Genomic DNA, 26,498 nt, shown 5'->3' on the forward strand with positions numbered 1-26,498 from the left:
TATATGCTAGCTTGAAAAATGGGTGTCTGATTATTTCTGGCTGGGTACTCTGCTGACATAATCTAATGTTTTGCTTTCGCTGTAAAGCCTTTTTGAAATCGGACAGTGTGGTTAGATAAAGGAGAGTCTTGTCTTTAAAATGGTGTAAAATAGTCATATGTTTGAAAAATGGAAGTTTTTGGATTTTTGAGGAATTTGTAATTCGCGCCACGCCTATCATTGGATATTGGAGCAGGTGTTCCGCTAGCGGAACGTCTAGATGTAAGAGGTTTTAAGCATATCAAAATATATTTTAGATTTGAGATTCTTCAATGTGGCCACCCTTTGCTTTGATGACAACTTTGCACACTCTTGGCATTCTCTCAACCAGCTTCATGAGGTAGTCACCTAGAATGCATTTAAATTAGCAGGTGTGCCTTGTTAAAAGTTAATTTGTGGAATTTCTTTCCTTCTTAATGCGTTTGTGCCAATCAGTTATGTTGTGAGGGGTGGTATTCAGACGATAGCCCTAATTGGTAAAAGACCAAGTCCATATTATGGCAAGAACAGCTCAAATAAGAAAAGAGAAACGACAGTCCGTCATTACTTTAAGACATGAGGGTCAGTCAATACAGAATATTTCAAGAACTTTGAAAGTTTCTTCAAGTGCAGTCGCAAAAACCATCAAGCACTATGATGAAGCTGGCTCTCATGAGGACCGCCACAAGAAAGGAAGACCCAGAGTTACCTCTGCTGCAGAGGATACATTCATTAGAGTTACCAGCCTCAGAAATTGCAGCCGAAATAAATGCTTCACAGTTCAAGTAACAGACACATCTCAACATCAACTGTTCAGAGGAGACTGCGTGAATCTGGCCTTCATGGTCGAATTGCTGCAAAGAAACCCCTACCGAAGGACACCAATAAGAAGAAGAGACTTGCTTGGGCCAAGAAACACGAGCAATGGACATTAGATCTGTCGAAATCTGTCCTTTGGTCCGATGAGTCCAAATTTGAGATATTTGGTTCCAACTGCTGTGTCTTTGTGAGATGCAGAGTAGGTGAATGGATGGTCTCTGCATGTGTGGTTCCCACCGTGAAACATGGAGGAGGTGTGAGGGTGTGGGGGTGCTTTGGTGGTGACACTGTGATTTATTTAGAATTCAAGGCACACTTAACCAGCAAGGCTACCACAGCATTCTGCAGCTATACACCATCCCATCTGGTTTTCACTTAGTGGGACTATCATTTGTTTTTCAACAGGACAATGACCAACACACCTCCAGGCTGTGTAAGGGCTATTTGACCAAGAAGGAGAGTGAGGGAGTGCTGCATCAGATGACATGGCCTCCACAATCACCCGACCTCAACCCAATTGAGATGGTTTGGGAAGAGTTGGACAGTGGAGTGAAGGAAAACCAACAAGTGCTCAGCATATGTGGGAACTCCTTCAAGACTGTTGGAGAAGCAACAGTCTTGAAGGAGTTCCCACAACTGGTTGAGAGAATGCCAAGAGTGTGCAAAGCTGTCATCAAGGCAAGGTTGGGTACTTTGAAGAATCTAAAATATATTTTTATTTGTTAAACACTTTTTTGGTTACTACATGATTCTATGTGTTATTTCATAGTTTTGATGTCTTCACTATTATTCTACAATGTAGAAAATAGTACAAATAAAGAAAAACCCTTGAATATGTAGGTGTTCAAACTTTTGACTGGTACTGTATGTATATTGATGTCACAAATGTATAATTTGTACTGTTCTTTCTATAAAAAGTAGATATTTGTTATATTTGACAGTGTAAAACCTAGCACTACTATCTATTTATCTGAGATTGAGGCAAATATATAGCATTTATCACGTTTTAGGGAAGACCCAGATGCAGACAGTGTCGAAGTAACAAAAGTTTATTACTAGAACAAGGGCAGGCAAAACAACAGGTCAAGGGCAGGCAGAGGTCAGTAATCCAGATCAGAGTCAAAAGGGACAGAACTGCAGACAGTCTCAGGGTCAAGGCAGACAGAGGTCAATAATCCAGTGCGTTGTGACAAGGTATAGTACGGCAGGCAGGCTCAGGCTCAGTGCAGGCAGAATGGTCGAAACCGGGAAAACTAGAAAACAGGAACTATAGAAAAAGACAGGAGCTGGTAGGCTTGACGGATGAAACGAACTGGCAACAGACAAACAGAGAACACAGGTATAAATACACTGGGGATAATGTGGAAGATGGGCGACACTTGGCGGGGGGTGGAGACAAGCACAAAGACAGGTGAAACAGATCAGGGTGTGACAGCATTTTGCCAAAATACATGATTATTTGTCTCTGAAATGAAACCATCAAGTGATAGATTCTAAACAAATACATGTCTGTCATTGAACAACCCCATGCCATAATTAGATAGTGAAAAAACACATCCATCTCTATCATCATTTCTATAAACAATAAAAGATCATTTACCAACATTTCTGAAAATGGATATATAGCGTTTTGGAATTCAACTTTTCTTGAAAATGAGTGAAAAAAGCAAATTAATAGGAAAAATATTTGCAACCATGACTTCAAACCATCTACTACAACACTTAAACCTATATTTCTAAGCAGTAGGCCGAACAGTTTATTTTCAGTTTTATTTCATGCCAACATCAAAACAAAACATAGAAGTCAATGTCATACTATATTGCTTGATCTACACTGTACTCCCTCCCCTTGCTTCATTTGAAATGCATCCAAATGGGGGATGTTAGCATTATCTCCGTAAACTCAACTCCCTATACTCCTCTTCAGGCATGAGCAAATCATCCATTGGATAATGACCATCGTCACCTATATCTTGGAAGAAATACTCCTCACTGTCACAGGCAGTGCTGTGGACACCCTGCTGGCAGTCTGTAGCTTGGCTCTGGTGTCTCTCCTCACTCTCACTGGTATCACTCTCTTTATTGTCACTGGTATTGCTGCTATCACTGGTCTCACTAGTGTCACTGCTCTCGCTACTTTCACTGCTTTCGCTACTATCGCTGGTATCCTTGCTGTTACTTGTGTCTCTTATGTCAAAGTTAACAGTACTGACGTCTCTGGCAACAGTACTGACGTTACCAGTAACAGCACTGACGTCACTGGTATCAATGCTGACACTGGTCTCACTAAGAGAACCAGAGGCTTTGAGGAAGCTCTCTACCAATGCCAAGGCTGCATTGCTCTGAACTGTATTGCCAGGCTGGCTGTAGTTGGTTGTAAAGGCGGTGGGAGAGAGTGTGCTGTGTTTCACTGCCCCCTGATTAGTGGGTAGGTCCAGCTGCCCTTTGACCTCAGAGCTGCTGTTGTTCTCTGCACTCAAGACTCGGACGGCAAACACTCGGATCCAATTCTAGAGAAGTGGACAAGACACAGATGGGTGAAATAATGGTTGGTTGTCGTCAGTTCATACAGAATGGTAATCCTTAATTTTAAATCAAATCAAACTTTGTTGATCACATGCGCCAAATATGACTGTACAGTGAAACTCTTGCTTCTGAACCTTTCCCAATGATGCAGAGTTTCAAAAATAGTAACTAACACAAACGGAATTAAATCAAATACACAAGAATGGAGCTACAGTGCATTCGGAAAGTATTCAGACCCCTTGACTTTTTCCACATTTTGTTACGTTAGTGTTATTATAAAATGTACACACAATACCCCATAATGACAAAGCAAAAACAGGTTTTTAGATTTTTTTTGCAAATCTATAATATATATATATATTTTTAAATATTACATTTACATAAGTCTTCAGAACCTTTACTCAGTACTTTGTTGAAGCACCTTTGGCAGCAATTACAGCCTTGAGTCTTCTTGGGTATGACGCTAGAAGCTTGGCACACCTGTATTTGGGGAGTTTCTCACATTCTTCTCTGCAGATCCTCTCAAGCTCTGTCAGGTTGGATGGGAGCGTTGCTGCACAGCTATTTTCAGGTCTCTCCAGAGATGTTAGATCTGATTAAAGTCTGGGCTCTGGCTGGGCCACTCAAGGACATTCAGAGACTTGTCCCAAAGCCACTCCTGTGTTGTCTTGGCTGTGTGCTTAGGGTTGTTGTCCTATTGGAAGGTGAACCTAAGCCCCAGTCTGAGGTCCTGAGCACTCTGAAGCAGGTTTTCATCAAGGATTTCTCTGAAATGTGCTCCGTTCATGTTTCCCTCGATCCTGACTAGTCTCCCAGTCCCTGCCGCTGAAAAACATCTCCACAGCATGATGCTGCAAACCTCATGGCTTGGTTTTTGCTCTGACATGCACTGTCAACAGTGGGACCTTACATAGACAGGTGTGGGACTTTCCAAATCATGCCCAGTTAATGGAATTTACCACAGGTGGAAACATCTAAAGGATGATCCAATGGAAACAGGATGCACCTGAGCTCAATTTCGAGTCTCATAGCAAAGGGTCTGAATACTTATGTAAATAAGGTATTTCTGTCATCTTGTGATATTTTGTATAGATTGATGAGGAAAATGTTTTATTTAATCCATTTTAGAATAAGGCTGTAACGTAACAAAATGTGGAAAAAGTCAAGGGTTCTGAATACTTTCCGAATGCACGGTATATACTGGGAGTACTAGTACCAGATCAATGTGCACAGCTACGAGGTACTTGAGGTAGATACTGTATGTACATGAAGGCAGGGCAAAGTGACTAGGCATCCAGATAGATAATAATAAGAGTAAAATAAAGAACAGAGTAGCAGCAGCAAATTATGAGTGTAAAAGTCTGTGTGTGAATGTGTGTGCGTGCGTGTATGTATGTTTGTATTGTGTTGTGTCTGTATGCGAGTGTGTGTGTGTGTGTGTGTGTGTGTGTGTGTGTGTGTGTGTGTGTGTGTGTGTGCGTATGTACTGTAATGTTTGAAGGTGTGAGGGATTTGTGTGGGAGTGACAGTGTAGTGCGTGTGATTACATGTGTGTATATGGTGTCAATGTTTAGTGTAGTGAGTGTGCGTAGGGTCAGTGCAAGATAGAGTTAGTGCAGATTGTTTGGGTACCATTCATTGGCTATTTTAGCAGTCTGGCTATTTAACACACAGGAGGTTGGTGGCTCCTTAATTGGTTAGCACGGGCTCATGGCAATGGCTGGAGTGGAATTAGTGGAATGGTATCAAATACATCAAACACATGGATTCCAGGTGTTTGATGTCATTCCATTCACTTCGTTCCAGACATTATTATGAGCTGTACTCCCCTAAGCAGACTCCTGTTTTTTTAGCAGTCTTATGGCTTGGGGGTAGAAGCTTTCTCGAAGCCTGATGGTTCGAGAACCGATGCTCCGGTACCATTTGCCAGACGGTAGCAGAGTGAAGAGTCTGGCTTGAGTGGCTGGAGTCTTTGGCAATTTTTGGAGCATTCCTCTGATTAGCTATTAGATTGTAAATGACTCGTAAGCACATACTGTATGTAGTAAGTGCTTTGTGCAGACAAAATATAAATGTCAAACTAAGATTTTGACAGGCTTAGTATTGTGTAAAAATGTGTTCTTATTATAAGTATATGACATAACAGGACACAGGATATTATGACAAGTGCAAGACTAACCTTTCGAACGTTTTCTTCACTGCCTTGGCTGTTGTCTCTTGTATCCCCAATAGCATTGGAGTCAGTCTGTTGAAACAAACCAGCACAAGATACAGTAAATGCAACCATCGTCATTTTCCTGACATATTGTAAATTGATTGCATCTTTCAAATTTTATTGTTTTAATATGCACTCTGTGAAATTATGTAAATCTGAGGCTCTTTACCCTGTCCTCCAGTGATTGGCTCACACTCTCCAAAGAATGGCTCTCGGAAGACTGTGTGAAGGGGAACAGATTACAACAAAATGGACCAAGGAGGTATTTTTCAATGTATTTATTTTTGTATCGACGAACAGCCCTAGTATTTGCACAACCAGAACAACCCACATTAAATACAATACTACAGTTTACTATAGAATACTACAATACTTACTATAGAATTCAATCGTAAACTGTAGGATACTGCAGAATACTATACTACACACTGTAGTATCCCTCAATCATATCTAGTACTTACTATACAACATTGTAGTATACTGGAGAATACGATAGTAAATACTACAGTATTATCTGCAAAAAAAGCTCTGTAGTAAATAATACAGTAATGTCTGCAAAAACACCACAGTGTGCAGAATACTGCACTTTTTATACTACAATATTTAATTTGCATTTACTCTGCCCATTCCCCTCCCCTTATATAGCAATTTATGCCACGCATAAGTGAGAAACCTACATGCCAAGTATAGACCATATATTGTGTTCTCTACAGGTTATAGAAAAGAGCAGAAGCTCTGAACTATCCGTTCAGACCCCAGTCCTACCTACGTACAGGTTATGGAAAATGTGCTCTTTTAGTATTTCTCCAGTAGGTTTCCTGAAGGAGAAAGCCTCCACTTCTATGTCAAAGATAATAAAACTAAAACACTACAGTAAATACTATATTAATGTCCGCAAAAACACGACAGTAAATACTACAGTATACTACAGTCTGCAAAAACACTTCAGTATATACTACAGTACTGTATACTACAATCTGTAAAAACACTACATTAATTACTATAGTATATACTACAGTTTTCTTTTACTACAGTGTTTATACTATAGTTTACTGTGAATACTACAGTATACTACAGTAAACTCTACAGTGAATACTATAGTATTTATACCATAGTATACTTAAGCAATAAGGCCCGAGGGGGTGTGGTATATGACCAATATAACACGGCTAAGGGCTGTTCTTATGCAGGATGCGACTCGGACTGGCTAGACACAGCCCTTAGCCGTGGTATAATGGCCATATACCATAAACCCCGAGGTGTCTTATTCCTATTATAAACTTGTTACCAATGTATTTAGAGCAGTAAAAATATATGTTTTGTCATACTCGTGATATACGGTCTGCTATACCACGGCTGTCAGCCAATCAGCACTCAGGGCTCGAACCACCCAGTTTATAATATAGTATTTTTTTATGTGGGATGGATAATACTGGAGTAGGAATACTGTTGTTGTCACTCACCTCTGAATTGGATTCCAATGATTCGGACTCAGACTCTGAACTCTGAAACGCAATTTAACACAGATTGAATAGTACAGATTAGAGCCACTTGATAAAGGAGAACAGGGGCATCTGTATCAAGCGTATGTATCAAGCGTCTCAGAGTATGCTGATCTATGATCAGTTTTGTCTTGTAGATCCTAATGAATAAGGTTACATGGACAATGGGGAACTGATCCTAGATCAGCACTACTGCTCTGAAGCGCTGTGTGAATACGCCCCCAGATATATTTAGGCATTGCTTGTAATGTCAATACTTTTGAGCAGAAAATAATGAGACTTTTTTAAAAAGATGAACTTACTTGGTCCTCTGAGGTACTTTCTTCAGAGCTCTATAAGTAAAGAGATGTGGGTTATTATAAACATTTATATGTATTACAATTAATAATCAATGTACATTTATGAATATTGAAAAAGTATAAATAATGTCTTATTCATGCAAGTAATTATAAAGTGTAACGGATATGTGTTAGATAAAGACCTATTCTGATTTTTGCCAATGCACTTACAGTTGTATGTTTTACATTCTACACCTGGTGACATTTTAATATTATTCCATTCAACCCACCTCGAGCTCTGAAGTGTCACTTTGATCCGGAGATTGTGAGGCGGATGAACTTAACCTTTGCGTTTGAGTCTGAAACACAATGCCAGTGCCATGCATTTAATGACAATCTGTGTGCCAGCATCAACAATCATCATTCTTATTTAAAATCTTAACAAGTCCACCATTGCCCAAACAACCCATTGTAGGGATAAATATGGGTGTATACAGTGCAATGACCTCTACCTCGAATACAATCTAAACTTGCGGTTTGGCACAAGAATGATGAACTACCATAACTGTCAGCTTTTCTGACTTGGACTGCGGTGGAGGTTGACAACGTGATTGCAGTCAACAGGCTTGCGTTTGTGTGCATTTTTCAGACCCCACAACCCAACACAATAATCAAACTGCAGATACTTTTGATTGCTTGTTTTGATAGCACTTACCATGTTTGATGATTCCAGTTCGCTCTGCTCCAAAATAACTTTGTACAGAATCTGTCAAAAGAAACAAATACAGTAGGAGAACACAAAATAATACAAAAGTCTGATGTGTTAAATCTATATCAACTCATCATTTACATTTTATTGTGAATAAATTAAGATTGTTCAATAAAAAAACAAGGGTACTTACTGGGTTGGCACAAACCGCCCCAACCAAGCAAAAAATCACTATTGTAATCTTCATTCTACAATGAACACAGAATATTAACATTGTTGATTTTAGTAACTGTGGATTGATGCATTAGGCCTACTGGAATTATTTTTTGTATTTCTAATAACATGTATCAAGCGTCTGAATAAAACCATCAATAGTTGTCCTAGGTGTGCTGTTAAAAGAAAAGCATAAAAATGTTGCCAACCCAAACAAGTTAGACAGTCACTTAGGCAGTGCAATTCATTTTCCACATGGAGATTTTTCATATACATTTTATATACTATAGCTATATCCACTCTATATACTACAACTATATACACTTTAGTGTATACATTCTGTGCTAAACCTGTGTATTGTGTATGTGTTGAAATCAACCACGGTCCTTTACCTTTTCCCCAGTTCCACCAGAATCAGATGTTTGTAGCTGTAAACCCAACTCTGCCAATGGTCCGTGGACTGTGTACAGTAGTAGTTTGGAACGCCAGGCACTACTATCCCACTGGATGTTGAGAAAATAAGAGCGGGATTAAGTGGATGTGGTGAGTTGAGGAGACAGACAGGGCTATATACTAACCAGAACCCTCAATTAACATGATCGCCTCACTTCCTCCCAGCCAACTCAGCTTCACCACACTTTTTGTGAAAGTGTATGGGTGCCGGATACCGAACGCACACACACCACACGTGATTCCAAGAGCATGACCACATCGGCCACACCATCTCCTCCACCTTCAAGGCCTTCTACATCCCCATGGCCTCATCTTCATTTTCTACTACAGGATCTTCATCGCGGCCTGGACCTTGTACCACAAACAGAGCCAGCAACCACAATTACCTCAGTAGCTACCGTGTCACACAAATGCTTCACTAGGACTGCTTTCGATGGCTATGTCTAGACTGATTGTTAATCGGCAAGTAAACAATGTATTAAAGATGCTATGCTATACCATAGAAAATGTTACAATTTGGGGGGAATAAAAGCGGTTTTCATTTGTACTTAGAAAATTGTAGATTGCCTTTATCCAGAGTGGTATTAGAGAAGAGTATATAACAGATCATTTACAGAATGTTACCAGTGGTGTAGTGGAGGGTAAATGCACACAAACGCTGTTCGTGCAAATGTTTTATTTTGCACATGCGTTTACCTACCTTTTGCAGAAAAATGCATTGAAAGTAAAGTGACTGGCGATCAGTGTCTACCCACATATTTTTAGTTGAGAATGCATTTAGTTGACAATATGGTTTTCATCTTTCGTCTTGTTAATGAAAACATCAATAATTAAACACCTTTGCAATTAGTCTTAAGGTTTTACAGTAGGCTATACAATTACCATTTTGAATGGAGAAATATAATTACAGTAAGAGTGCAGGATTGAAGAAAAGTTATGACTCATGACATGGTTGCACCATAAGCCTTTAAATCTCTGAGATTTCATGTGCCGTCCTCCATGCATATTGAGTTACACCTGCCTGGGTCTAGTCTCCAATGCAACCAAGGTCGGGAAATTTTAAAACATAGGTAAACGGAAAGATGAAAAGATACTGTGGTGTAGCTGTTCTTACACTGATCAAAAATATAAACGCAACATGCGTATTTTGTTTTTATACTTATTAAGGATCCCCATTAGCTGCTGCCAAGGCTACAGCTACTCTTTCTGGCGCCCAGCAACATTAAGACAGTTATATACAGTTTAAAAGATTACATGACATTACATTTCATAACACTTTACCCAATACATTTAGTGTGTTCCCTCAGGCCACTCCTCCACTATCACATATTTACATATTTACAATACAACATCTCATGTGTGTAGAGTGTGTGTCTTATCATGTATAAAGTGTTGGTCCCATGTTTCATGAGCTAAAATAAACAATCCCTGAAAATGTCCATACGCACAAAAAAGGTATTTCTAAAAAATTTGGTGCACACATTTGTTTACATTACTGTTAGTGAGCATTTCTCCTTTGCCAAAATAATCCATCCACCTGACAGGTTTCTGCATAGTGTACCTTTAATTTAGAGTACACATTAGAGTACGCATACCTCTCATTTAATTGAGGATACACTGACTCATTAATGTTATTACATGAATATAAACATATCATTGAACTGCATCTCTGAGGGAAATACACTACATGGTCACCGCATCTCTTTCCAAAATCATGGGTATTAATATGGAGTTGGTCCTCCTTGTTGTTATAACAAGCTCTACTCTTCTGGGAAAGCTTTCCACTAGATGTTGGAACATTGCTGCGGGGACTTGTTTCCATTTAGCCGCAAGAGCATTAGTGAGGTCAAGCACTGATGTTGGGCAATTAGGCCTGGCTTGCAGTCGGCGTTCCAATTCATCCCCAAAGGTGTTGAGGTCAGGGCTCTGTGCAGACCAGTCAAGTTCTTCCACACCGATTTCAACAAACAAAGAGGCACTGTCATGATGAAACAGGAAAGGGCCTTCCCCAAACTATTCCCACAAAGTTGGAAGCACAGAATTGTCTAGAATGTCATTGTATGCTGTAGCTTTAAGATTTACCTTCTCTGGAATCATGAAAAACAGCCCCAGACCATTATTCCTCCTCCATCAATCTTTACAGTTGGCGCTATGCATTGGGGCAGGTAGTGTTCTCCTGGCATTCGCCAAACCCATATTCGTCTGTCGGATTGCCAGATGGTGAAGCGTGATTAATCACTCCAGAAAACGAGTTTCCACTGCTCCAGAGTCCAATGATGGCGAGCTTTACACCACTCGGCCATGAAAACCCATTTTATGAAGCTCCCAAAAACTAGTTTTTGTGCTAACGTTGCGTCCAGAGGCAGTTTGGAACTCGGTAGTGAGTGTTGCAACTGATGACAGATGATTTTTACGTGCTACTCACTTCAGCACTTGGCGGTCCCGTTCTGTGAGCTCCTAGACAATTCCGCTTCACAATAACAGAACTTACATTTGACCGGGGCAGCTCTAGCAGGGCAGAAATTTGACGAACTGACTTGTTGGGAAGGTGGCATCCTATGATGATGCCATGTTGAAAGTCACTGAGCTTTTCAGTAAGGCCGTTCTACTGCCAATGTTTGTCTATGGAGATTGCATTGAAGTGTGCTCAATTTTATACACCTGTCAGCAACAGGTGTGGCTGAAATAGCGAAATCCACTAATTTGAAGAGGTGTCCACATACCATTGGCCATGTAGTGTATCTGTTTGGCTCTCTGAGTGGATAGCATTATTTCATATACCGTATTCATTGCTTGCACTCATGTTAGCACTGCCCCAGATGATAATAAAGCATGGCCAGGGACAAGTCCTCATGGTTTATATAAGAAACCCCATTTATTTAATGAGATATATTTCACTTTTTTGTGTAGCTTACATATTTACTTTTTTGGGGGGGATATAATTCAGCATGGAAAGATGAATCAGATATTCAAAGTATTAAAAATGTCTTTAGATGTATTGATTTACAAAGCAAAAGACCATGAACATAAGTTAAACTAATGAACCAATGACCTTGCCTTGCCTTCTGCATGACATAACAGCAGTTACCTAGCAACATCCCACCTGTTTAAGGGATTAGAAGCTTCCATCCATAGTCAGGATGGAAGGATGGAAGCGTGTTTTGACTTTCGACCGCGTGTGCAGTTCCTTTTTTCATTTAAAGGATTAGAGCAGGTAGCCAAGTGGCCAATGCCTTACAGATATCACTGATAAGGTTGGAGGGGTTTACCTAATCCCGGTCGAGCACATGGGCAGCGGTATAAAAGTTAATGGAGGGAGCAATAGGGTCTACACACTGAACACTGACCAGGCTTCCACTAAGATAAACATACGCAGGTAATGCTTTTCCCATTCACTATGTTGTGTTTCCAATGTATTGTTTCACTGCTGTGTTTTGTGTTTATGAGTTTTCAACTTCTGAGATGAATATGCTGGTTTTGAATGGTTTTATTCATGTTTGCTGTCAGGATATTGCCACCCGTCACTAAAATGTGCTTGTTGAAATCAACTGGACTATCCCTCATCCTGTCCGCACTTCTAGTCATCGCAGACTCTTATCCAAACAGTGACAAGACAAACAGTAAGTTTTACATTTCAATAACTGATTTTGTTGATGGTTTATGTGTTCTGGGAACAAAATGAGCAGTGAGTTGTTCTGTTGTCATTATAGAGAGAGAGAATATAAATTGGTATATTACCGCCTTATTCCCAAACTGTGTGTTTACAAGGAAGAGAGCCACACATTGGTGATGCATAGTGCACCAAGCTTAAGATCAAACTATTCAATAGATTCTCAATGAATTTATGTCATTATCTTCCCAGTGGGCTGTGAGGAATGCACACTGAAGCCGAACACAATCTTCCCAAACATCATGCAGTGTACAGGCTGCTGCTTCTCCAGAGCTTATCCAACCCCACTACGGTCCAAGCAAACCATGCTGGTCCCCAAGAACATCACCTCTGAAGCCACATGCTGCGTTGCAAAAGAAGGGGAAAGGGTAAGACAATATTTAACTAATAAAGTAGTTGGGATTAATATTCTCTACTACCTAAAATTTGATCATCTGACCTGACGACATTCCTAGTGTAACGCACATAACATCTAAACGTATCATTTAACAACAACTCCAATTAACCTGAATGTTTTTATATTAAACCGTCTCTCTTTCACTTGATTCTTTCTCTCCTTCTCCTCTCTCAGGTCACCACCAAGGATGGCTTCCCGGTGACGAACCACACAGAGTGTCACTGCAGCACCTGTTATTACCATAAATCATAAACTGTCTGTACGGGCTGGAAATCTCCTTGTCGTAGAAGTAAATGCTTGGCAACAGATTATATATTTTGCACAACTTATTCCTGAAGTTCCTTGTGTTTTAAGAGAAATCACATATTAGGAAATCATTGTGAGGTAATATTCTACGGATAATATTTATAGTGCTCTTATGGTAGCAAATATATAAAGTTGTATTCCTGTACTGTGTTAATCAACGTAGACTTTACTGTATGAATTGAATACTGATTAAAATCCCAATTAACATGATTGCATCACTTCCTACCAGCCAACTCAGCTTCATCACACTGTATTGGTGTCGGATGCTGAATGCGCACACACACACACACACACACACACACACACACACACACACACACACACACACACACACACACACACTTCCAAGAGTTACTCCATTGGTCTTTCTTCTTCTACCTCCTCCCCCTCACTGACTTAAGTCAATATAATTTAGGATGCTAAACTATAGGGTGGGCAGCTTCTTGTAAAAACAAGCGTGCCCACTCCTGGAACGGAAGACGGAAGGTCAAATAAGAACATGTCTCCTTTCTGTGAAACTATTCCATTTCCTCAAATAAATACAGTAAATACACACTGAACATACATAGATCATCATTCCAGCCATGAGCCTGTCCTCCTCATTTCTCCCATCACTGGCCTGCACTGGTTGTAAGTGAGTGAAAATGTACCTTTCAGTCGGTTTAGATGATAGGGTGGATTATACATTCATACTTGTTAAGATGAGGATACCAAAAGCATTATACACATCTCAAAAGTTTTGGGCAGACAATTTTACTTTAAGTGTATTGTTTTCTTTCTGAATGTCGATAGTACATTATTCAATGCTTATAATATGAGTCATACACAGTAATATGATGGATATGAGTGGATTTCTTATGCTATAAACATAGCACAGTCTGTCTAAATGCTGGCTACAGTCGCTTTCCTCTAGAAGCTCATGTAATAAATTGTTTCCTGGATATCCATATTTGGCTCATCCTAAATCGGCCTATGGAATTCCATGTGTGTGGGGAGGGGACTGATTCTCAGAACAGTGCACTATTCTGGGAGAGAGCCTTTTGTCTCTCACCACACCATGGGTGTGTGTTTGTGGGTGTGCAAGCATATGTTTGTGTGTGTGTGGGTGTGCACGCGCATGCATGCATGTGTGTGTCTGGCTGTGGCTTGTGTAGGCAATGTGGTTTAGTTTAGGGTGGGGGGGGGGGACGGGGGGACGGGGGGGTGTAACATGTGGCTGAAGACAAAAAAAACCCATAGCTCACAAAATCAAATTTTTTTTGGTCTCTTTGGTAAACAACCTAATTAAACATTTTAGCTAAACATACCCTTTTGGAAACAGTTCTCTTATTGTAAGAATCCGTTTTTACCCATGTAAATTACCTGTATTGACCAACCCCATTTTGAGAGAAATCAATTTTATCCATTTTACAGGCCCCAAAACTATCACATATTGATAGTTGTCGCTATCACCAAATGAAGATTGCACAAAACTAATTGCTGAATTATATTAAATGGGATGTAAGGAAACTTTCTTAGCTGACCGCTTACTTTCAGGGTGACTGAGGAACTTGACACAGATGGACATCTAGTGGTGCAAAGTGGCAACATCAACACTTCATCCTCGCTATATGAGCCATGTTATAATTCCCTGGTGGGATGCATAGGGTGTTTGCCTTTCACTTTAGCGACCTGGCTTGCTTTCCTGTCCAGCTGTTTGCTACTTTGGCGTCAGAGTGGGATGCACCTTCCCTGTTCGGAGGGGGCAGTGTAGCAATCTTTGCTATATTAGCCACGTTAGAATTCTCACAAAGTGAGTTAACCCTATTGGCGTGATGTATAGGGTGTTTGCCTTTCACGCCAGCCACCCGTGTTCACTTCCCTGCTCTGCTGTTGGTTACAGTAGGTGTAATACATGAGTTTAATACAATATGAGCTGAAACAAGAGAACAACAATCAGCATAGAGCAGAAGACCAGCTGTTCTATTGTTAATCTCCAAAAGAATGACGTAATACAATTGTTATACGGAATCAACTAGACAAACCTACTATTACACCATACTCGCAAAGTCTATGCTCTAAAAATTAGGGGTCCAACAAGGGTTCTTCCATGATCCTAAAAGTTCCTCGAAGAACCTTAGGGTTCTTGGCTCAAAGGAGGTGGGGTTCATCGAGGAGCCTCCTTGGTTGGTGGGGGTTCTTGCAGGAACCTAACTGCCCAACTGAAACATGTGGATTTAAATTTGAGATGACAGCAGGTGCAGGCACTTAACTGAAAAATTGAAAGATCTCCTCAATGTAAGGTGAGGTTTCTCCTTTGTATGATCTAAATTGATATTTTTTTATGATGATACCATCTATATTTTCATATTGGTACAAATGGCATTGTTGTTTGACACTTCCTCCCTTTTAAAATGATTTCTAAAACAGATAATGGACACAATTCAATAGATATCAATCAACAAAGAGGTAAGAAAATGTTAAAGGCTATGGCTGCATTGGGTGCAGATGACTGAACTGCTCACTTTTGTGTTGATCTGAGTCTGCAGGTATACTGACCAGAAGGCACACAAAGGTATGTACGATTGGTGTTGGTATGTTGTGCAGATCACATGTATCATCTACATTTAATTTTGGTTTCTCTAAAACCTTATAGGGCTCCCTTACCTCTTCAATAAAAATCCCAGAGGCCTCTACATTATGGACAAGGTATTTGTATAAATTTGTTAAAAAAAATTCATTCACATTTTAATCATCTGTATGATTTCAGGTGGACAGCTCCAGTGTTACTCCGTGGTTGATGTCACGTCTTCTGCTCCTAGCTCCGGCGCTCGTCGTCACCGGTCTACTAACCACCGGTCCTGGCAACCCACATTGCGCACAGCTGGCAACCATCATGGCGCACACCTGCTCCCCATCACTAAGCACACCTGGACTTCATCACCACCCTGATTACTCTCCCTTCATATAGCCCTCAGCAAGCCTCAGTAATCAGGCAGTATTGGTTTTGGTTACGTTCAGTACGCGGCTCCTGTTTTGTATTTTCTTCTTCTTCTTCTTCATTATGATTATTCAACTCAACTCAGCTTCTGCACCTGTTTCCTGACTCCCTGCGCATATGTTACAGAATACTGTCTCTTCAAAAGAATGGAAGCAGCAGAAGATAAGGACATCTCCCAGACGGTCGATGAACAAGGACATCTAATCCGCCAACACCACGATCAGCTTGCGTAACTGGGTGTGGCTATGGGTGAGGTCCTCCGCATCCTCCACCGTTTCAACACCACGCGAGAAGATTCACCTCCAACTAGCGGAGGACCTTCTACCATGAGTCGTCCCAGCGAGCCAGTCCCCCAGCCTACCCAGCTGTCTGCCCAGGTTGGGGATGCCCAACTGTCCCTCTCGGACAAGTATGACGGGACTCCTTCCAAATGCCATGGCTTCCTGCTCCCTCTATTTCGCTTATCAGACAGAAGCCCCCACCACTGAGAGGTCCAAGGTTGCCACGGTCATTTCCCTTCTGACCGGGCGGGCGTTGGAGTGGGCTATGGCTATCTGGGAGAGAGGAGAGGAAGAGCTGGGTTCCTACGAGGGGTTCATGGCTCTGTTCAGGGTGGACTTCAACCATCCACCGGAGGGCAGAGAGGGAGGTGAAAAACTACTCCAACTCGAGCAGAGTGCCCAAACCGCTGCGGATTACACCCTCACCTTCCAGACCGTGGCAGCCTCCAGCGGATGGAATGAGCCGGCGCTACACACCCTATTCCGAAGAGGACTGCGCGAGGAAGTCCAGACGGAGTTGACATGCAGAGACGCCATCCGTCTGGAAAACCTTCTTCGGGAGCGCCGGCGCTCTCCTTGCCCTCCTCCTTTGGTCGTCCTGGGGCAGAGCCTGAACCCATGGAGATAGGGGTCACACACCTCCCCGCGGCAGTGACATCACCGGAGACAGATGGGGCTGTGTCCCTATTGCGGCCAAGAGGGGCACCGGCTCCAGCGGTGTCCGATGCGTCCCAACCCAAAGTCCACTGGGGCAGAGAGATGGCCCCGTGATCATCCGTCTCCCAGGGCAGGCGTGAGTATTCCTTCATCATCGTTTTCTGCCAAACCCTTCCTGTTTTCCATTTCACTGGCTTGCTGTCCCTCAGGTGTTGTCTCTACAGCTCTAGTGGACTCTGGAGCCGTGAGGAATTTTATCGACCAGGCCCTCGTCTCCTCCCTGAACATCAATGCGTTCCCTCTCTCCTCTCCTTTTTTGGGTCCAAGCCCTGGATAAACAACCATTGGGATCCGGCACTATCCCGCACATTACAGCACCCTCATCGTGGGACCCATGCACCAAGAAAGACTTCCATCATCACTGCTCCTGTACGCAAAGTCATCCTAGGCCTACCGTGGCTCCAACGTCATGACCCCACAATCTCCTGGTCGAGGATGAAAGTCACCAACAGGGCACCCGGATGTCGGAAGACCTGTTTTCCCATACCTTGTGGATCCACATTGGTTGAGTCATTCTGTCCTCCCATATTGTTGGCCCCGTGTGGACGTCAGCCAGGTTCTGGAGAGGGCCTGCTACCTGCCCTCTTGAGCGCATCTACGTCCTCGCAGAGGTGAGGGATCAGCTGTTGACCTGGGCGCACACATCCCTCGCCGCTGGACACCCAGGTATCACCCGCACTATCTCCGCAAAGTACTGGTGGCCCACCTTGGCACAGGACGTTGCCCGCTATGTCAATTCATGCTCAGTATGTGTCCAAATAAAATCTACCCGGCATGTTCCAGCGGTAAACTCTTCCCCCTTCCTGTGCCTTAGCGGCCTTGGTCCCATCTTTCCATAGATTTCATTACTGATCTCCCTCCGTCTGATGGTTTCACCACTATTATGGTTGTTGTGGACAGATCTTCTAAATCCTGCTGTTTTTTTACCTCTTTCTGGTCTCCCTACCACTCTCCAGGTTGCTGAGGCACTGTTCCAGCAGGTCTTCCGGCACTATGGCCTTCCAGCGGATATCATCTCTGACTGTGGCCTTTAATTCCCGTCACGGGTATAGAGAGCCTTCATGGAGAAGTTGGGGGACACGGTCAGCCTCACATCCGGGTACCGGCCTCAGTCTAACGGGCAGGTGGAGAAGACAAACCAGGACCTAGGGAGGCTCTTAAGGAGTCACTGGTAGGGGGAGGGGGCCCGGTTCCTTCCTTGGGCGGAATACGCCAGAACTCACTTCATCACTCCTCCACCGGGTTGACTCCCTTCCAGTGTGTCCTGGGATTTCAGCTGGCCCTGGCTTCGTGGACTCTGAGCCAGACTGAGGCCCCTGCAGTGGAGGAGTGGTTCCGGCATGCAGAGGTGTGGAACGCCGCCAACGTGAGGCTCCAGCGCACCGTCCGCTGTCAGAAGGATCAGGCGGACCGCCACCACAGTGAGGCTCTCATGTTCCATTCTGGTGATCGTGTCTGGCTCTCTACCAGGAACCTCCCACTCTGCCTGCCCTGCCGGAACCTGAGCCCCCAGTTTGTGGGGCCCTTCAAGGTACTTCGGAGGGTCAACAAGGTGACGTATAGATTACAGCTCCCCACTAACTACCAGATCTCACCCTCTTTTCATGTTTCCCTTCTCAGGCCGGTGGTTCCTGGTCCCCTGGCTGATGCCGTCCCCCACGACACCCCTCCGCCTCCACTGAACATCGAGGGACCTTTGAAGGGTCCATCCACCTGAGTCTTGATGGCAGCAGGTCCGCCAGGGGGACCCAACTGCACTTGCTCTGTTGGGGTGATTAGATGGGGGATAGTCTGAACCGATGAGCATTAGTGGCTGCGCCTGATCTAGCAGTTGAAGGGGAAGGCCTTTGAGGTGCCGATACCTTTTCTGAAAGGCTTCGATAGGGTAGGTATGCGGTGCAAGGCCCAACTCTTCAGCTGTGAAGGCTCTGTGGATGTCAAAGGACCTGTTTGGTTGAGTAACAGGGGCCACAGAGAATGACACAGAAGCTCCATGGATGACTTGGCACTTCGTACAGTGCGTCAAGTCCTCAGGATTGCCTTGGAGGCCAAGCTCCTCTGATGCTTCATGTAGAAGTATAGTGCGCTCCGACCCGTCGTCTAACAGGGCGTTAATGTCACGTGACTTGTTGCCGCTCCGCAAGACGACTCGACTCATATTCAGCAACACCTTGCTTCTGCCAGAAGGTGGAATCAACATAGAGGGTCTCTGCAGTGGAGCTCAACAGACAAATGCTCTCTGTTGGCGCCTTAGTTCTGGCGGTCTTCATAACGTTCGTGCTAGCGTTCTTTGTAGCAGTCGGGCTAGTGTTGACCTTGTGGAGAATCTCAAGATACTTCTTCTTGGTCTTAGCCTTGAGAGTACAGTGAGCTGCTTGGTGTTCACGTCCACACTTCCAACATCTTTAATTTGTCTTGATCCTGGATTCTTTCTGTTCTTTGGAAAGGAGCTGAAATCTGGTGCATTCATTCATGTAATGCTGCGTGGTGTTGCAGAATGAAAAATGCTTCTTTGGCTTCTCCTGTGATCTTTCCTCCAGAGACTGATTCTGTGCTGAGACTTTGGCTTTGTCCTTTCTCTGCTCACCTCCGTGGATGATGGTGGTGGTCTTTGGGAAGGATTTGTCTTTACGCTGATCTCTGCGTGAGCTGGGGTGGTCCTTGCTTTGGTTGCTACTGAACAGCGTGCCATCTACTTGCACTCATGTCATACATGAGTCACTCTGCCAGGTGAAGGAGGGTTGGAATGGGTGTCTTGATGGGGTTCACACATCTCTTGAAGCTAGCTCTTAGGTCATGTGGTAACTTAGCTAAGAGGCGGAAGACGTGTGAGCCACACCTCAGTTCTGTCTGTCCATTACTCCCAAGCTGATTCAACATGCCAACTAAGGCACACACCCTCAGAGGGACTCCATTGTGTCACTGCATGGGTACCTGCTGTTGCTGTAGGAGTCTGCAATTAGCAACGCCTCTTCCAACTTCAGGTGGTCCACCAATATCTGAAACTTGAAGCACTCTGTTGCATCTACAGGCAGCACATTGTCAAGGGTCACCTTCAGCCTTGCAAACTCTTGTGGGTCTTCATTTATGAAGTTGGGGATGGTACGAGTTGGTCTATGTTAGGCCCGGCGGCGATGGTCAGGCAAGTAGTCGCATCGGCAATGGTCAGGTAAGGCTTGACGACAACGGTCAGGTGAGAAGTCGTGGTGGCGACAGTCAGGCGTGGGCTGACAATGGCGATCAGCTGAGGGTTTACGACGGTAATCAGGTGTAGGCTGACTAGCGGTCAGGTGAGTAGTTGTGTCAGTCAGGTGAGTAGTCATGGCGGTAACAGTCAGGTGCGGGCTGACCGCAGCGGTCAGGTGAGTAGTTGCGGCGGCAACAGTCAGGTATGAGCTGAGGATGGTGATCAGATGTAGGCTGACCGTAACGGTCACGTGAGGAGTCTTGACGGTGTGGGCTGACGATGGCGATAAGTGTTGGCTGACCGCAGCGGTTAGGTGAAGGCTGATGTTTTCGATCAGGTGTAGGCTGATCCCAAGGTTTAAATGAGCTGCTCTCTTATCACGCTGCCTTTGTGACTGCAGTTTATCCTCTCTGGTTGTCACCAGCTGTTCCCGCTCAAGCTGACTTTGATGACGATCTCTAGTCGAAGGTGCACGTCCTATGGGGGGGCTGGTGAGTTGGCAACCGATGAAGGTGAGGCTCCATCCTCACTGTTGTGGGTCAGCCTGGGAAGTGACTGTTGGGGATCCATTGAAGCGGTTGAATTTAGCTCTTCCGATAGCTCCAGTGTCAACTTCTCAGTTATGACTGTGTTGAAAGAAGAACCGGTTTCTCTCATCTTATACAGGAGGGTAGCTGCTGCTGGTCTTGTTGTGAGAGTAATTAATTCCACTTACAGCAACCACCACACCGTGTCTGTTCAGAACACGAGGAAGCAGTAGTTCCAGTTCATGGTTTCATGAAGATCCACACACACACACACACACACACACACATACAACACCACTCTCTCTGATATTAATTGTGGTTCTGTAAAGAAAAGAGAACTTAGGCTCTAGCACAGTACTGGAAAAATATGCCTATTTGCATGTCAACAAACTATGTGGAGCCAAACACATGCTTGATGCACAGAGAAACAATAGAGCAATGTAGAAACATCTACACATTATAAAGCATGAGCTATCTGCAACCGAAAATAGCCTAGCACCACAGGCAAATGCTAATCGCTAATAAGCATGCTAAATAGTAATGCATTCCGGATGACAATGCTAATGCTAATGCTAGCTAGCAAGTTTAACACAAATGGTACATATTTACAACAGACATTATTTAGCTCCAAACAACAAGACCTCAGGATTTTGGAATTTACATTTAGCTGCACATACAATAAAACATCAGAAAGAAAAGCAATTATTTCTAAGGAGGTAGAAAAAGTAGGAGAGTAAAACCGGTTGGTCATCAGAATGGAAACTACAGACTGCCTGAAGCCCTGCCTGGTCGGATTTCACACTAAGTCCCAGGAAAAAAGGCTGCTGATTGGTTAATAACATTTTGATGATTGGCATGACCTTATTTCATTAAGAAAACCAAAAGAAAGTTGGGTTCTTGGAAAGGAGATAAGCTGGCCGTTTTTACAACTACAGTATGTTCCCATGACATGTATAACACTGTAGACCTTAACTAGACCTGACTGGCGTATACAGTAGGCCTCCCCTTTTTCCTATCGGTCACTCCCAACTCGGGACAAGGCATCGGCTATCACGTTATCCTTGCCTCCTACATGACAAATAACCTGATTATTCGGCTTCAAAGACAAACTCCAGCAGAACAACCTCTGATTGTTAATCTTGAACTTTTCTCCAAGAACGCGAGCGGATTATGATCTGTATAAACAACCAAATCCGCGCCCACCCAGGACACATACACTTTAAAGTGCTTCACTTAAAAGTGCTATTTTTTTTATTGTTGTGTGAGGCTGTTGATGCTTATTCAGTTTCTTTGAAAAGTATGCTATAGGCCAGTGGTCACCAACCTTTTCTGAGCCAAGATCCCTTTCTGAGTCAAAATGCAGGCCCAGATCTGCCCGTCAGATAAAATATAAAACATGACTTAAAAAACGTAAGCCTATGCAACATGAACTTATTAAAAACAGTGCTGCAACAATGAGGTTTACACAATAGGCTATAGGCTCAACACATTATCACTGCATATTGGCTATTCTTGAATTGCCCTGCCAATGTTGTTATTCTCAGACTATTTAAAAAAATATATTTACAAACATGAAGCATATGATCACACTGGTAATAGATAACTTGTTGTATTCCTTGTGAAGCATACATTGAAATCATTTGCGTTTCACATTTCTTTACTGGACTGATGGTGCCTTCTTCTGATGGTCAGTCACATCAGATGGCGGGAGAGGGAGAGAGAGAGACGCTGCCTCCCACCGCCCCTCAGCTCTTCCTCTCTCTGCTCCTCTCTCCGCTCCTCTCTCCGCTCCTCTCTCCGCTGACTGACCAAAAAGGGGAAACTGTCTTCCAGCTGATGGCGAAACTCAAGTTGCACTTGATTATTTCTCACTCTGGCATTCATTTATATTTTTACCCTTACTTGCATGACTAGAGAAAATGAAATACTCCTTGATATTAGAAAGACACTGTCACGTCCTGACCCTTGTAAGAGGTCATTTTCCATAGTAGAGTGGTCAGGGCGTGACAGGTGGTTGTTTTGGGTGGTTTTGGGTTTTCTGTTTATATGTGTTTTTTTTCTAGATTTCTATTTCTATGTTTTGGCCGGGTATGGTTTCTAATCAGAGGCAGGTGTCTATCGTTGTCTCTGATTGGAAGCCATACTTAGGCAGCCTGTTTTTCCTTTGGGTTTTCTGGGTAGTTGTTTTCCGTTTTGTCTATGTACCTGACGGAAGTGTTGGCTGTCGTTTTTGTTATTTTGTTTAAGTGTTATCATAAATAAAGGAAATATGAGCACTTTACACGCTGCGCCTTGGTCGACTCCCCTTTGACGCCTGTGACAGACACAAGCCGTTAATAACAATGCAAGTCTATCGATACACTTTGTAGCACAAGTGGATTGGGAGACGGCGTTTCATGGCTTATAAAAATGTTGAATAAAGTGTTGACAGTGCTAAGTAAAATCTTAAACATTAACAGACTCATTATGACCACAGCACTTTGCTGTATTCGTTGACAGTCTCTCTATAGTCTCTCTTGAAATCTCACACAGTAGAGTCAACTTCGCTGTGAGCTCGTGGAAGCATCCGACACGGTGATCTGAGCTATCTCATTGGCCAGCGGTAGGCCTATAGGTGTACTTGATTTGCTCTCCGAGCCCACTGAGTATGCGCCGTTTGTACTAGTCAAAATGGTTAAAAATGGGACACTTTGACTACCTGACATGCAGGGCTGCTGAATCAAGTGCTCCTACAGCAAAGTGTGAAACAAATACAAAAATAGGAATGTAAGGCTTTATTGTTGGGATTTTTACAGAAATGTTTGGTGATTGAATAGGAAAGCCTAGGAAAGCCAGCCAGTCGATCGCGCTAGACTGGTTGGTAACCACTGTTAATAAGCTTTTCGACCCCAGACGAGTTCTTCTTCAGCAACACAGCCCCTACCCCCGCATCACGTGCATCAGCCGCCAGCTTGAATGGTACTGTGAAATGTGGTGCCCCATACACTGGCTCACATGATAAGATGGCCTTGGCCTGTTCCAGTGCCTGCTCACACTGCTCCGTCCAGCAAACCCTAGCCCCTTTTTTCAACAGATTTGTCAGGGGTTCAGTCTCTGCTGCGAAGTTGGGTAAAAATCTCTGATAGAACCCACTCATTGTCAGAACTCTCAACACCTGCTTCCATGTCTGTGGCACCGGCAAGTCAAGTATGGCCTGGATCTTGGCTGCCCTTGGCTTCACCATCCCCAACCCTACCACATGACCCAAAAAGGTCACCTTGGACTTGTGCAATTTCACACTTGGGTAAGTTTACCACCAACCCTGCCCCCTCCAAACACTGGAACAATCCACATATATGGTCCACATGCTCTGCTCATGAGTCGCTGTACACTACCACATCGTCAATGTAAGTGACCACATTGGTCAACCCTGCCGTCACATTATTCATCAAACGTTGGAATGTGGCTAGGGCATTTTTCATCCCAAACGGAAGAACCTGACACCAATTCAAGTCCTCTGGTGTCACAAAGGCAGATACCTCTTTAGCATGTTTTGACTGGGACACCTGCCAGTATCCCTTCAGCAAATAAAACTTTGAGACACCCTGAGCTTTCCCAATCCGATCGATGTAATCCTCCAGCCGGGGAATAGGATACAAATCGTTTGTTTTTGTAAGAAGTATTGACATGCTGAATGCACCGAGCTGTCTGTTTAAACTACTAACACACAGCTCGGACACCATTGCATACCGCACAAGACCTGCCACCAGATGTCTCTTCATAATCCCCATGTCCAGAACAGACTATGGGAGGCACACATTACTACATAGAGCCATGGCTACATGGAACTCTATTCCACATCAGGTAACTGATGCAAGCAGTAGAATCAGATTTAAAAAAACAGATAAAAATATACTTTATGGAAAGGCGGGAACTGTGAAGAGGCACACACACACAGGCACAGACACACACATACACATGCTAACACACGCACTCTACACACATGTACACATGGATTTTGTATTGTAGATATGTGGTAGTAGAGTAGTGGCCTGAGGGCACACACTTAATGTGTTGTGAAAAGTGTTATAAAATGTAATGTCATGTAATCTTTTTTATTGTATATAACTGTAACTGCCTTAATGTTGCTCGCCTTGTCAGCAGCTAATGGGATCCTTAATAAATACAAATATGTCGCCCAGAACCAATCCTTGAAGGAGGAGACATACTGCAGAACATCGACTCCTGTCTCTGGTAACAACAGCCTCTCCTTTGCCATCTTAAGTGGACCTCTCACCTCGTGCACATACACAATCTGTAAACAGCAGAAAGGGTACCTGGGTACCCCACACAGTATGCCTTCATCATGGTTTTCAGGGTCTGATGCCACCGCTCTATTGCCCCCTGTGACTCTGGGGGATACACAGAAGATGTTATCTGTTAGAGTCCCAAATCACTCTGTACTTCCCGAAAAACTCTGGACATGAAATTCGACCCCTGACCCGATTGGACCGCTCGAGGTAGGTAAAGAATTGGAGCAAATCTTCCACTACAGTCCTAGCCTTAATATTCCAAAGAGGGATGGCCTCTGGGAAATGTGTAGTCAAGTCCAAAATTATCATCAAGAACATATTTCTCTTCTTAGTATTTGTTAATGGTCATACGTAGTCTATCATCACCCGAGAAAAAGGTTCCTCTACCACAGGAACTGGTTACAGGGGTGCCACCGGAATTGTCTGGTCTGGTTTGGTTTCCCCACCATCTGGCAGGCATGACATGTTTGACAAAACGCTGCTACATCCCCCTGAAATTTGGTTAATGTATACTTTGGTCCATGTATTTTGCACACCAAGATGTCCGACCATAGGATTCGCATCCCTTCCTCACACAAACACTCTGGAAATTACTATCTGATGTACTACATTCCACTCTTCTGATGCTGGTCAGTCTGGAGCCCTCCATTTCTGCATCAAGACCTCCTCCTGAAGGTAACACCCCTCTTCTATCTCCTGGCTCTCCTTGAGCGATGATGCGGTATCGATCAGAGGGGCCATGGTAGGGTCCTTCCGTTGCTCCTCAACAAAAACCTTCCGCTTGAATTGAAGGGGGTCCCGGACCTCCCCTAGCAGAGCAAACCAGGTGTCTGCTAACTGGGTTGCTGGGTCCTCTCAATTCTTTGAGGGGTCTACCGGTACTTGCTTGGCCTACGTTTGAGAGTGAATCACTAAACAGGCTGGGAGTATTCCTTTTGCCTCAAAGCTCTCAAACTGATCCCGGAGCCCAGCAACAATATAACTCAAGGCCACAAAATGAAAAGCGTTAGAGAGGTTCAGTCGGACTGCCGGAAGTGCACTGCTTGTATTCTTAAAACGTTGGAGTATTGTGTTCCACAAGTTACACTGTAAAGCAATCTCAAGTTTATCCATTTAGGTATAGTGCGTTAGAGCCTTACACATGGCCAGAGTGTGATTTCCGTCCTTAGATTCTTCTAGAAGAGACTGACTAACATTGGCATAATTGAGCCACAATGCTTTTGTGGCTTGTGCATGGGCAGACCACATCATACCAGAAAGAGTTTTGTGGGTTTCAATTCAACTGTTTTCATTTGGTTGTAAACCTGATGTAACAATCTGCCATCGCCAAGTGGATTTGGGGCAAAAGTTAAATATTGACTGCACAAGCGTGAAAAACACATCTGTGTCAAGGCAACAGTTTACAGTA

The 26,498-nt window shown here is 43.5% G+C and overlaps 2 protein-coding genes, 1 long non-coding RNA gene and 1 other non-coding gene across 4 annotated transcripts; 3 read left to right on the plus strand and 1 right to left on the minus strand.

Annotated features, from left to right (window-relative positions):
* Window positions 1–1,870: 1,870 nt before the first annotated feature.
* Window positions 1,871–8,909, minus strand: scpp1 (secretory calcium-binding phosphoprotein 1). Its single transcript, XM_029750143.1, has 9 exons — window positions 8,673–8,909; window positions 8,261–8,315; window positions 8,074–8,124; window positions 7,649–7,717; window positions 7,383–7,412; window positions 7,042–7,083; window positions 5,748–5,798; window positions 5,543–5,608; window positions 1,871–3,347 (listed from the first exon to the last, which is right to left on the minus strand). The coding sequence occupies exons 2-9, from the start codon at window positions 8,312–8,314 to the stop codon at window positions 2,727–2,729; spliced, it is 984 nt and encodes a 327-aa protein (XP_029606003.1). The 5' UTR covers window position 8,315; window positions 8,673–8,909; the 3' UTR covers window positions 1,871–2,726.
* LOC115192043 (uncharacterized) lies at window positions 5,587–9,447 on the plus strand. Its single transcript, XR_003877864.1, has 4 exons — window positions 5,587–5,670; window positions 5,760–5,840; window positions 8,684–8,823; window positions 8,899–9,447. It is a non-coding gene; the product is annotated as an uncharacterized LOC115192043 (long non-coding RNA).
* Window positions 6,362–6,414, plus strand: LOC115193107 (U7 small nuclear RNA). Its single transcript, XR_003878071.1, has one exon. It is a non-coding gene; the product is annotated as a U7 small nuclear RNA (small nuclear RNA).
* A 2,510-nt stretch (window positions 9,448–11,957) lies between the features above and the next one.
* LOC115192044 (glycoprotein hormones alpha chain 2) lies at window positions 11,958–13,661 on the plus strand. The gene is made up of 4 exons (XM_029750144.1): window positions 11,958–12,109; window positions 12,241–12,353; window positions 12,596–12,771; window positions 12,975–13,661. The coding sequence occupies exons 1-4, from the start codon at window positions 12,021–12,023 to the stop codon at window positions 13,050–13,052; spliced, it is 456 nt and encodes a 151-aa protein (XP_029606004.1). The 5' UTR covers window positions 11,958–12,020; the 3' UTR covers window positions 13,053–13,661.
* The last annotated feature ends 12,837 nt before the right edge of the window (window positions 13,662–26,498 follow it).

The sequence above is a fragment of the Salmo trutta genome, chromosome 4 (genome assembly GCF_901001165.1).
Source record: "Salmo trutta chromosome 4, fSalTru1.1, whole genome shotgun sequence".
NCBI lineage: Eukaryota > Metazoa > Chordata > Actinopteri > Salmoniformes > Salmonidae > Salmo > Salmo trutta.